The sequence below is a fragment of the Poecilia reticulata genome, chromosome 23 (assembly GCF_904066995.2).
Source record: "Poecilia reticulata chromosome 23, P_reticulata-male-v2, whole genome shotgun sequence".
In the NCBI taxonomy this organism is placed as follows: Eukaryota; Metazoa; Chordata; class Actinopteri; order Cyprinodontiformes; family Poeciliidae; genus Poecilia; species Poecilia reticulata.
The window spans coordinates 7,668,451-7,681,712 of record NC_088852.1 but is presented as its reverse complement, the minus strand read 5'-3'; the positions used below and the strand labels follow the sequence as shown (position 1 = coordinate 7,681,712).

Genomic DNA, 13,262 nt, shown 5'->3' with positions numbered 1-13,262 from the left:
GCAGTCTTTTGTCATGTCTCTACAACCGTCACAATTAAAAGGCCAGCCACTTTTTAGCAAAAAATAATGTCCACTCACTCAGACTGGATAGACGGCATCTGTGACCAGCACCGGTCAAGTCTTGTATTTATGCAACTTAACACGCATGAATACTTTCTAGAGATGATGTATTCAGGTTGATTGACTCCCTTACTTTTCTGCCACACACACAGCAGTGCTTTGCAAGTAAATGTCGTCCTCAAATTTGCTTTTGGGAAACTTTAAAGAGCATTTCTTCAGGTTTTCTTTCTTAAATTGCTTTCATTGAACCACTTTTCAATAAGAGTCAACTTTGCGGGGCGCGCAACTAATCGCTGACCTCTGTGTATCCCCTCCAGAGTTATCACTGTTCAAATGAAGGATTGAACGGTACTTTGTGAGACGTTTGAGGCTCGGTATGCTGTTTTATGACCTAATCCAGCTTTAGACTTCTTCGAAACTGTATCCCCGAGTGGTCTGAGATGATTCTTGGTCTGCATGATGCTGTTTGTTCTCTTGACAAAACTCTGGGGCCTTTACAGAACAGCCCGATTTATGCTAATTGTAATTGACGGACTTCTAATGATTCCTTGCCTCAGATTTTATTTGGGAGTATCAGAATAAAAGATGCTTTGTTTGACATAAAAAAAAAAATTCCCATTTTCTTTTTGCCTCATGTTGCTCTGTAACATGAGTTTTTATTTAATTTGAAAGAATGCTGTTATAAAGTCAACTTGAAAATAAAGGTTAAAATAAAGAGTGTTGTAGGAGCAAGTGAGAAGCAAGACAGAGAGGCTAAGAAAACAAAAGCACTGGATAATCCAAATCGAAGAAGGAAAAAAAAAGATGGAGCAAAGCAGATGAAAGAAGGCAATAAAAGAAGAAGCTTTGATAGAATCTATGGTGGACAAAAAAACGACAAAAAAAACTATCAATCTCTCTGAATGCTCTCATCTTCTCTTCATTTGGGAGATGAAAGACAAGCCAGCGTTGTATCCTGGAGGAGGGAAACAGACCTGCAGTCTATTACAACTTGCCAGAAAAGCTCCATTATGTACTAGAAAATAGCCTCGGCAGACGGCAAGCGCTCAGAGATGCTGGAAGTGATGTCTGTCGGTGAATTTCCAGAATTTGAGCACATAAAAGAAACCACCTGGATGTGTGCCAGAATAATAGTTGGGTTTTTGTGTGTGTGTGTGTGTTGTTGGTTTTTATATCTTTGTCAGCGTGTGACAGAATTTGACTTGAAAGACTAAACAAGATGCCCAACGACTCTTTCTCGGAAGAGTTGCATAGACACACCTACCTTTATGAGACAGGCGTTAGTCACCACCTGCTTTGGATCCACCACGTCCACCAGAGGCTCTTTGATGGCCACGTTGCGAATGCAGCTCATGTCGAACCCATACACGTTTTCCCACCCTGCATTAAAAAAAAAAATTAAACACTTCTTACACAGATTTTCACAGGATGCACTTTATTTTTTGCACATTCAATGCATGCTTGTATTGCTTAGTTCTACTGGTTCCTGCTCTAAGCCTTTCAGCCCAGATCAGTTTCTCTGTCTATCTAAGCTCAGAGTGAAGAAAGAAAGAAAGAAAGAAAGAAAGAAAGAAAGAAAGAAAGAACATCATTCAAATAAGCTCCAGCCTCCTCCAGTATGTCTGGCAGCCATGTTTTTATTATAATTTGGACTGAAAATACACCAAACAACCTTTCCCTCCCCCAGTCCCTCTGTCCTTCCACTCCACCTCATTTTGTCAGGAGGCCAGACTCTGAGAACGTGTGGCTGAGGAGCGCAACACCAACGCGTAAGCTACTAAAAATAACAATCTGAAGCTTTCTTTCAGATGGACTCAATTCTTTTGGGATTTGCGTGAAACGACTGCGCCTCCATTTTTTTGATGTGTTTAGATGTAATAAAAGTGGGCCACCTGTGCGGCGGATGGAAAACTCGGCAGGAGTTATTCAGCGTCGACGCTGGACTGCGTGGCACCTTTTAAAATGAGCGCTTTGATCTTGACCACAGGTTTAAGCCCGGACCTCTGACTGCGGCAGCTATTTGAGCACATTCAGAGGGTGGGCGCTCTGCGGGAAGCTGAGGACTAATCTCCAAAAGGATTTCTTCTTTTAGCTAACCCCAGGCGGCATGAATTTGCGAATGCAATCAATATCTGTTTGTTCATTTCAACAATGCAATTCAAAGTGCGATTCATTCGGTGGAAATGATGCATTTTAAATGTTTACTTCCGTTAATGGCTTACGGTCAAGGAAACCTCGACACCCGCATTCTCAGAATATGAAAAGGGACCGGGAATCAGGGTAATTCAGATTTAAGTTCCCTGCAGGACTTTAACTCCTGCTCACATAACCAAAAAGTACAAATACCAGCTTTAAGAACCGTTGTATAACTTTGCTTAATTGGCCAAATGATGAGTCGTAGCAATGGAAGACGAGAAACACCAGAGCCAACTATGTAGTAGAGCTAACGGCTACTACGTAGCAACTTGATTTTCCTTAGAGCCACAGACTGTTTACATCCATACCATGCTGCATTAATGCAGTAATTCATGCCCTGCCCAGGTTTTTTGTGATATTCAAATTTTCCCAAAACATTTTTACTGAGCTGCATAATTGTGGGTGTAACTAATCTCAGTTTCATGTTTTGAACAAAAAACAAATGTACAAAAATGAACATTTTGGCTTTTTATTAGTGTAAATGGGGTTCATCACATGTTCATGTGAGAAACATGGCTGTCCTACATTTTTCTCTGCATCCTTAACAGCTTCCTGCACACCCGTAGCATAGTGGACACTAAAAACAGGACACTTCTTGTGGGACTTAAACCCTACATATCTAGGTGAAAGTACTTTGTCCTCTGTAATCCTCACGGCGGCCTTGTTTTGCTCCGTAGAACCTCAAGCGATCTGTTCTGAATAGACGCCTTTACGATTATTTGCTACATAAAAAGACGGAACCTAATTCCAGTCACGCTGAAGAAAAAAAAAAAAACACTTGTTCAACTTGAGTCCGAGTTGTGAAGGTGCCTCCTCTGCTCTCTCATCTGGAACCAACATCTGCTGCAGATATGAACATTCTTATTCCTCTTTAATTTGATTCCACATTGATTACTGCAACGCATTGTTCTCATCACTCGATAAAAATCGTCCTTCACCACTTTCAGTTGGTTCACGACCTCCAACCTTTGAGTTCAAACTTTGTTTTAGATTGTTTGTTCTGTGCTCTGTTTTTTTTTATGTTCTATGAAGGTTACTCTAAAGCACTTTTTCATCTGTGGAAACTGCTGTAAGCAAGTAAAGGTAGTTCGTTAATTAGTGGGTAAACGTGAAATATGACAATTTTTGTCATTTAAAAGAGAAAAGAAAAGATACAGGAGGGGCAAAATTAAAACAGGAAGGAGTGATTTTCAACACAAGAAATGGAGGCAGGAACTAGCAAAGGGACGAGTTAACCTGGAGCTCCAACATGGTATTTTCTCATGGTTTCACTATGATGCACTCTGCCAAATACTAAAATACAAACCAGTTCCTTCCCTTCACATTTCCTCCAGTTTACTCGCTACACTGAGCCACGCTAATTACCGCTCACCCTGGGACATATTTTGTGCTCACGCTCGACAGCAAATGTTTCAAGTGTGGATTACAACATGAATGCCATGTAATATTAGAAGTTATGTATGCAACAAAGACAAAGTGAAAACTACTTTAACTGATTCAAGTACTAATTAACATGGTTTTATATTTTGTTTATTTTTAAGTTTTATTTTTTTGTCACGAATGCGTATTTACATTTTTAAAAGGATAAAATATTCCAACTTAAGTTTATGAATGCCAAAGCTTCAGCTTTTTGCCAAAATTCTGACTCCCAATTGTATTTTTGCATATTTGTCTGAACAGGTGAGTGTGACACTTTGACCACAGGATGACCCCGAGCTACGTTCACAGTTCTGCTCCCGATGCATTGCTTTTGATTTTCTCATGATGTCACAACAGAAACAGAAGCGCTTGAGGATTTTGCCTGAAACATCACCCTCAGCTGTGCCTCGAGTTAGTACTTGGTGATTGTAGCTCAAAAGAAAAAAAACAAAAAAACATCCTACTTGTGTCTCCCAACTTGAAAGGCTGGGCAAACGCAGATTAGAGTGGTTCTGGTTCCGGACGTTTTTTACCACATGTAAAATCTTGTTCTGGTATTTAGCAAACAGAAATTATTTTTGGTAGTCTTAACAGACTTTAAATAGAAGAAGTTTAGTTTTGATTTATTGTCAGACGATAATACAGAATATGCAGGGGTGAAAGTAGTTTTAAATTCTTGGGGGTACTATGACAAAATATATATATATATATATATATATATATATATATAATTGCTTCTTTGTGTACTTTGGAGTTTCTGTTCTGATTTTTTTTTTTTTTGCAAAGCGATAAAAGCTGGGTAGCTCTTGAATTGCTACAAAATAAAGCTGTATTTCCCTCAACCAACTGGCAGCAATGTTGACACGATGACAACTAAATTCTGGACATCATGGCATGGAGTGCATCCCAGTTTTCCATGTCTGGCATATAACCATTCATTTTAGCTTTTAAACTGGTTATATTGATCCTGTGTCCAGACAGAGGGATAATCAGTAGCCCGGCATCATGACCTGTTTGTTCTGAAGATCCTGCAGCTTCCACTTCTCTTCCTAACATGATGCCTCCTCACCCTGACTCTCATACTGATAGGAGGAACCACAGAGTTCTGTTAAGTTAAAGCTCATCTTCAGAAGTTGGGATATTTTTCTCCAACAGGTTCCAGAGGAATCACCTCAAACCAGATGTTGGACTGGATTTTATTTCAGTTATTTGTGAATGTTAGCTTCTCATTTTCAACAGTGGAGCTATAAAGGTTGAAAAAGGTTATTATTTTGGAGAAAGTCTCATCAATATCAATGTTTCCACTGAATAAGAGGCAATTTTATTTTTTTTGATAAAGGAAAAGCCTCTCAGACTCTGAGCCCAACAGCACCAAACTATTATTTTTATTAGACAATTTAATTTCACATAATTATCTCGGTAGAAGCCATTTGTTTGTTAAATACTTAATGAAACATGTTTACCGTGTTTGATGTTTGTTGTAAATTACTTACTCACAAAGAACGAGGTAATTAGTCCAAGTTTGTCATTTATTGGACGTTCAGAAACTACAGCGGCTGTGATGCACCAAGACGAAGGTAAAACAACCTGAACAGGTGATCAACTTGTAACAGTCGTAATCGTGTAGTCAGGCAGACAGACAGGTACCCCGCAGTACCGTCCAGTCGAGTCTACCGCCTCCTCTCCTCCCTTAAACACAACCCAAGTGTTCCATCCATCCATCCATCCATTTTCTTTCACCCTTGTCCCTCAGTGGGGTCGGGAGGGTTGCTGGTGCCCATCTCCAGCTAACGTTCCGGGCGAGAGGCGGGGTTCACCCTGGACAGGTCGCCAGTCTGTCGCAGGGCAACACAGAGACACACAGGACAAACAACCATGCACACACACTTTGTAACCCAAGTGTTACAAACTCTAAACCACTCGCACCTTTATAGATGCGTTCACACCCTTACTCCGTCTCTGTGTCTTTAAGCACACCCGTTGCCATGGCAACCTCCTGCGCTCCACATGCCGACCAGAGATTACTTTAAAAACATAACATTCAGTCCGTCACGATATTACGGTTTGCAGGCTTTATTATTTATTTTGCGATTATTAATAAATGCTCCCTGAACACAACTGTGGTTGATTAGTTCATTTTAAACTCCAGCTCTGCGTGTTATTTTGATAATGCAACCGAAACACACAGAATTGCGCAACACCTTGTTGACACAATAAATACTGAGATGATTATTTCTGTTGGATCATTAATTTGAGCACGTTTTGTTGATTTTATTTGTTGTTGTTCTTTAATAAAGTTACGAACGTTTTGATAAGGACCCAGAAGAGGACGTGCTGCTCTCAGCGTCCTGGCGGCGTTCAGTTTGTCACCTAATGCCGAGATCGACTCAAAACCTTCCGCTATCGACGTGTTGCACCGCTGCTCTAGCAAAGCACGAACAGTTCAGAAACGATATGAAATGAGGGGAAAAAAAGTTATTAACCGATTGAGTTGTGTTTTAAATTTTTCTTCAAAAACCAATCAGCCGGCGCTGATTAGTGGGTGCAGTCACGGCTACACAGTGAACCCATTAATTATTTTTTTTTTACATCAGACAGCCGCTCCCCTCTCTTGCAGGTACTGCGTGCCCCCGCTAAATCTTTTAGGGGTACCAGCACCCTGCCGTACCCCCTTACTTTCACCCCTGAGAACATGCAAGTAATATTGACATAGATTAAGCTCGAGTTAGGCTCCAAGAGACCGATGTTTTTTTGTTTTTTTTTTCCCCTTTATCGAGTCTCGGAGTTCTAAAGCGACGACGATTCCCTCAAAGCAACGGGGGAGAATTAACCACATGGCCATCAGACGGCGGCAAATCCTAAAATAATTACTTACAATGAATCTTGAAATCCTTATACTGCCTGTCTTCAATGGCCACCACGTAGAGGGCTGCTCGGTCCGGGAACATCAGGCCTCCGGGCTTCTGCACAAAAGACAGACTTCAGGCATCCGGAGAACAAACACGAAAGCCCATCCATCATTCTCATTGTTCGCACACCTGGCATGTAATCTAGGATCACGTGTGCCGGCTTTAAAGGCCTCCAGCCGTTAACCGAGGCCCGGCAACAAAACCACTCACGCATAACCCTCGGCACCTGGACGCGCACGCCACACGGTTAAAGCCCCTCTCTACTTCATCACCGTCTCGTGTCTCTATGCGTCAGCGGCCTCGCTTGTCCGCTCGCGCGGGCGAAACGTGCAAAGCCTCGCGCCAAGCAGCGCCGCGATTGCGGTCGTACCAGCCACTTGTCCCTGGCGAAGATGACGGTGTTGAGCATGGACTCGTAGAAGAGACAGTAACCCATCCACTCGGAGACGATGATGTCCACCTTCTCCACGGGGAGCTCCACCTCCTCCACCTTGCCCTTGAAGATGGTAATGACTGCACCGTGAACAGAAACAAGGCAGCAGGAGACAAATTACTTCCACGTTTTCTTCCTTCCCGTAATGCACATTAAGAGAGATTCGTGCTGGGTTTGTAGCCTGGGGTAAAATGGTTTTAATGTCTTTGTTTTCTCATGCCTTTGATTCCTGCGTTACATATTTATAAAACCATATATATTGTGGCAATTTTTGTTATGTAATAAAATAGCTATTAAGTCTAAGCAGTAGAGGAGTTGGTACTGTTTTTCCTCAGAATTTGAAAAAAAAAATGATATCCTTATCTCACATGCAAAGTAGTTGACATGTCACAGTTAAACGGCGTTAACTGGATTTTGCTTAATATTTCAGGTGCAAAACTGCACTTTCTCCTGCCGGTCCACCATCTGCGTTCCACAGGGTGGGCTAAGAAAGGAAATAAACCCCTCTGAGGGAGCCAAGATTGATGCCAAAGACCGTGATTGTCTGTCAACGGAAACAAACTGCCAGTTAGCCATCAAGAACGGTGACTAACACTGTCGAGCGTGACCGCAGTGATGGAAATATGCAAACGATTTTCCACGCTCCTTCTAACCCCCCCAATGCCATTGCACAGTCCCGCGGCCCAAACAGATGGATATCTAAGCACTGGAAAATGGAAAATCACCTTTGACTCACCGTTGTGTAGGTGATTGGACTTGATAATCTTCTCTGAATATTCAGATATGCTTGAGCATTCGATCTGCAGGAACAAGTGCGAGATCACACACCGGGCATAAAACAACAGTCTGTTCTGGAAGCTGTCAAATGTTTCTTGAAGTGTTTACACAACGCGTGGGTATATGGTTTTAATGAGACATGCACACACAAGTGGGAGGCGCCGAGCTCTCTGCAGAGCCCCCTCCAGCTCCGTCGCATTCGGCAGACATTGCATCCGCAAACTTCTGGTTTATTTATTCCAATTCGAAGTGGTTGATAAAGTACAAATTGGTACACAGATGAAGAAAGTTGTGCATTTTCAAACCAATTTAGACACATTTTTGTCTACCAGATCACTTCCGACAAATTGGTTGCAGTGGATTTCATTTAGGAATCTCAATATAATTTTTAGTTAAAGAAAAGTAGACATCTATTGAAGTGGATACATAGATTTCCCTCTACTTCACTGTGTTTGACTCTTACAACTTCTAGAAAATACACTGAATCTGGAGAAGACGTGTAAAAAGGTTCAACTGAGCAATTCCCCATAGATTTGTTTTGAAGTGAGCTAAGATGCATTAATATTTTGTCATTTAAATGAATGGCTCTTGCTTCTTATTTGGGCAGCATCCATCCATAGCAACACCTGGAAGGACGCCACATTTCGTCACGTCGGAGCAGCACAGTGACGCTTTTACATGCGGTAATACCGAAAGGCAGAATTTAATCAAACTCCTCTAATCCATCTAAAAACTAATATTCTGTCTGCTACAAGACGTAACCATCGTTAAGTGTAATGAAGTTGATAAATCAAAGCTGACAAAATGTACCTAACCGTCTGCCTCGGATAGAATCCCTCTGTAATAAACATCTGCGATCATTTAGTCGGTGCTTCGCATTGGGAAAGATTCACTCACAAAACGGCAAAGCAGCTCATAGGAAAACAAACTCTTACATTGATGTTGTGATATTAAGTTTATTTTCTCTCAATAGTTTCCAATAGATTTTTGCAGTTTTAGCAGATACGTCTAGAGTGTCTCTCAGAAATATCGCTGCCTTTTACCCATTTTGTCATATTACAGAATTAAATGGGCTTCCAACATGACCTTTTACTCTGGACAACCCAAAATCAAATTCAGCACCGTCAATTTCCTTCAGAAGTTACATGATTACTAAGTAACGTCTCCCTGTCGGTACTTTGTGAGCTTAAAGCGTCATAGAGGCCAAGAAACACAGCAGACAGGTCAGCGATTAAATTGTAGAAATGCTTAAAACTTGGTTAAGTTACAAAACCAAGCTTTTGGAAATCACATTGAAAATCACTGCACAATTTTGGTGGCCAACATTCAATCAGTGTCACCTTTTTTCATATGAAAAAAGAATATATATATATGTTTTATAACTTTATATTTTTCTGTTTTTATGATGTACAGCACTTTGAACTGCCTTGTTGCTGACGTGTGCTATACAAATCAATCTGATTGAAAATCTTAATTTAAATAGCTGCAATTGAACAGATACAATGTATACAATATTCTAGTATAACCTGTTTTTTATACGATATTGTGTATCCTTCTAATTTAACACAGTATGTGGGTCTATACGGAAATGTGGACGACTGATCTTTGAATCGTGGCCAATAACAGTTTCCGAAGCTGTTTGAGTTTCGTGCTTCCTCGTTGGGATTCACCAAAAACGCGGCAAGTGTTGGATTGCGGCATCTGTTTGTGGACTGTAAGGTGGATCTATTCGCCTCACCCCGTACACGTGTTTGGCACCGGCGTTGGCAGCAAACATGGAGAGGATCCCTGTGCCGCTGCCAACATCCAGGACGATCTTATCCTTGAACACATGCTTGTTGTGGTACATGGCGTTGCGGTAGGTCAGCGTCCGCACCTCGTCCTTCAGCATCTCCTGTGTTGGAGATGATGATATTAACAGTAACATATGTTGACCGCCCAAACAGCCTTTACAACACCGAACCAACGACACGCTTCAAGGAATAGCTTGATTCTTACAAAACCAGACGCAAGTTTCTTGTAAGCACATTATTTGCTTGTGTGTGTGGAGATAGACAAACAGAATCCAGGCCAGAAGCCTTGGTGGCAGTCAGGGCGTCTTGAAATAGACAGGAGTACAACACAGAGCCTTTGGGGACTGCCTGATGTCTATCTCCCTAAGCTCATTCACAGATCCCACTTTCTTCCCTATCTTGCTTTGAACTCTTTAATCAGGACACACTCTTTGTCTGCAAGCACACACAAAAGCTGACCCACATGCTAAATAAGGACACTATTTAAAAAAAAAAAGAAAAAAAAAAGAAAAATGGAGGGCGGGGGTCTATACGTCCCCAAACTTTCTCACCATATTTCCCTCACACATCAAGGTCATTAGTCAGGCTACTTCCCCTGTAGTGCACTGCAGATTATTGTGAGAGACAGGCAAAGATAGTTTTCACTTATGGAGTGCTGATAATGGACTATTATGCAGCCTCTGGGGGTCTTTCGTGCTAGTTAATAATGAAAAAGCCCTTTCTTTTTGTGAACCGAGACACGCTCCATCAAGACAGATATTTCAACGGCCCTCCAATATTCCTCATCGTGTCACTGCTGATGCATATACCTCGGGAGCTGGTAGATGGACAGGTGCGCTGTTGCATATTTCTGTCGGATTTAAGGTAACGTTTTGGATTGTGAGATCATGAAGTGCATTTTTACAGGCGAATCAGGGAGTTGGTGTTTGATTTTCTGCTTACAGAAGTCATAAAAGCGCTCGTTTAGGTTTGAACTTTGGTAACTGCCAAACTTAAGGTTTTCTGCAGACAAAATGCAGTTGTTTGTTTTCTAGACACAGAGTATCTATACTCTCGCAGGGGGCATTCGTCGCATTCCCACAGAATGACGCTGCCACCGCCTTGCTTCCAGATGGGGACGATTGTTTTAAGGTAACGTTAGTTTTGCCCACTTTTCAGATTTATGTTTCACTTTCCCTCCACTTTGCAATTGTGCCCTGCTTCATGTTTGTCCCAGTGAAATAAACATTTTTTTCACTTGTACAGTCAAACACACAATGTGGAAAGTGTCCAAGAGAATGAAAACTTTTTGCATGTCTCTGTGGAGGGCATGAAGTGAAGCCTGTCTTCATGAAAGCAGTAAAATAATAATTATTTTTCTTTGTGACATATCCCACTGTCAGAGAGTCAGATTCCAAGGGATGAAACTCGTTGGCAAAGTTTAACAGGAAGCATCTGGTGTCATTCTTCTGCTCTAATCACACCGTGCTTCCTGCTGTCGGCCTGGTCTGCGTACCTCGTGGATGCCAAAGTGGGCGTAGGAGTCAAAGTAGTAGTCCCTTGATGTCATTTCCTCCGGGCTTACGAACTTGGCAATCTTGCCTCGTCCAGGACAGGTGGCGAGCGCTGCTACATGAGGCGTGTGAGGAATGCAGGGCACATGATGGGTTGTAGGCACTGGTTTCGGCAGAGGGGAGGGCTGTGCGGACTGGGAATGCGGGGACCTGACAGGCTGCTGCCGCTGTGAGCGAAGAAATGGAATGAAATGAGCTCGGTTAGGTTTCTGTCAGAATTTAGATGTTAGATAAATCAAGGGGACAGCAGCTGCAGGAGCATTATGAGCGTGAGCAGAGAGGTTCTGTAAATAATGAAGACTCTGAAGGAAACTCAGCACCATGAATTGTAGCAGGGGTGGCTATCTTAGAGGATTTTTTTTCCCTGCATCACTGGCAAATATTTTAACTGACTTTTTTTTATTTATTATTCCTTTATTTTACCGATTCTGGTGGGTAAAATAAAGTGTTTTCACAAATATTCCTGTAACTGTGACTGTTTCTGTATAAAAGTATATTGCATGGTATACATATTTATATTGCATTATACTAAGATAAACTCAGCATATGGAAGTCTCTCAAAGTAAAACACTAAATGTACTGAAAGTGGCAAAAGATAGTTTTCAATATGTGTTCAGAATAGTAGAAGATCCTGAAGCTGCTGTGGATTGGGATTTCCCACCTGACAGAGTTCAAGGACAAAAGCGAAAGGGAACAAAAAAAGGACAAAACGCTAAAATAATCTTGCTTGCGCAGCTGTACCCGGTAGATTGTTGTGTTTGAGGTTGCCCATCATTATTGTCCACTGATGATTCTTTTCTTTTCATTTTTTTTAACTGCTATGTAAAATATATTTCTCGTTTATTTCTGGAAACATTTGGTACTGTACTGCAGGGGGAGATAAAAAAAAGTCGATATGAGGGATGAATGAAACAGAATACAAGCTGGGAAGTCCGAGATAAAAAAAAATGTCATTTTTAGCACAAGTATATGTGGCCACATCAATTTTATAGCATTATTTCATTGTACACAGTTTCGACTCCTTATATACTATTATTTTGTCCCACTTGTGCTAAATGTAGACAGTGTTGTGCACATCAAGCCCTCTTTTAAAAACGCATGTAAAATATATATACATATATATATATTTTTTCTAGCGATATCTCGTGTATGAAAGTGCTAGAAATGCAATGGCTGCGATCTGATTCTAGGACAAGCCGGTTAAAGACGCAGGTTCCGTTTCAGCACCAAGGACAGCGGACACGCACCCGGATCATCGCCTAAAAGCAACGAGGTTCTCTGCACTCTACATCGCTCACCACCGTTGCTATTAACGCGAGTCTACGGATATACTTGCAGACTCAGCCAACATCTGCAGGACACTGAAAAAACAATCACCCCAGAGTCAGTGAGGCAGCCGTACATTACTGAATGCCGAAACTAAAAATGCACATCATTCTGAAAACGTTGTGACTACATGTATATATATATATATATATTTTTTTTTTAAAAAAAGAGCAATCTGAGAGAAACCGGGTACAGGACACCACAAGGTCCCCTACCTCCGAGCTGTCCGCCTCCGCCATCTTCCGCCGTAGCAGCAAACACCGCGACGAATGCCTGAGTCCCATGAGAGCCGGCGAGATTTAGGCTTAAACTCTTTTAAGTGCCTTAAATCGTAGTAAAGACGTGTCAAAAGGGACGAAAAGCCTCGGAACATATAAACTGGCGGCTTTTAAAGGTGAATAAAGTCATGACACTAATCGTGTAGGCTCAACCTGTCGTCATCCATACAAAAGTTATGAAGTTGCACGATGAATTCACGCGCTGGTGAAATGTTCTTTTATCCATATAGTGTGAATGTGGAAACAGGTTGTTTTAGAGGGAGGACTCAGTGTGGGAGGACTCGGTGTCTATTGGCTGGAGACACCGTGTTGCGACTGGAAGGTTGTAGGTTTGATGCCAGCAGGAGACTCATCATCATCATCATCATCATCATCATGATGATGATAGCTCCGTGCGAGCTGGAAGACAAGATGCAGAGTGTCAGCCCACAACCTAAAATCCAGCAACGTCCCAGAAACGAAACTCCTGTTCTCCTTCTAACGACGTATGCGGCACCTCGGAGAAACCGGAACTCCTG

The 13,262-nt window shown here is 41.8% G+C and overlaps 1 protein-coding gene across 4 annotated transcripts in view; it reads right to left on the bottom strand.

Annotated features, from left to right (window-relative positions):
• prmt8b (protein arginine methyltransferase 8b) overlaps positions 1-13,262 on the bottom strand; it is a 17,959-nt gene extending 4,697 nt beyond the window's left edge. Inside the window, exons 1-7 of one of the 4 annotated variants that reach the window (XR_014086015.1) lie at positions 12,682-13,262; positions 11,083-11,307; positions 9,533-9,688; positions 7,754-7,817; positions 6,955-7,097; positions 6,551-6,638; positions 1,325-1,440 (exon numbers count right to left, since the gene is read on the bottom strand). Coding sequence is in view for 3 of the 4 variants with exons in the window: in XM_008400627.3 (XP_008398849.1) it covers positions 1,325-1,440; positions 6,551-6,638; positions 6,955-7,097; positions 7,754-7,817; positions 9,533-9,688; positions 11,083-11,307; positions 12,682-12,750 (861 nt within the window). In the remaining variant the exon portion in view is untranslated. Of the gene's footprint in view, positions 1-1,324; positions 1,441-6,550; positions 6,639-6,954; positions 7,098-7,753; positions 7,818-9,532; positions 9,689-11,082; positions 11,308-11,801; positions 11,927-12,681 lie in introns of those variants that run through there. The other 3 variants (XM_017302751.2, XM_008400627.3, XM_081603835.1) reach the window with 3 other exon arrangements.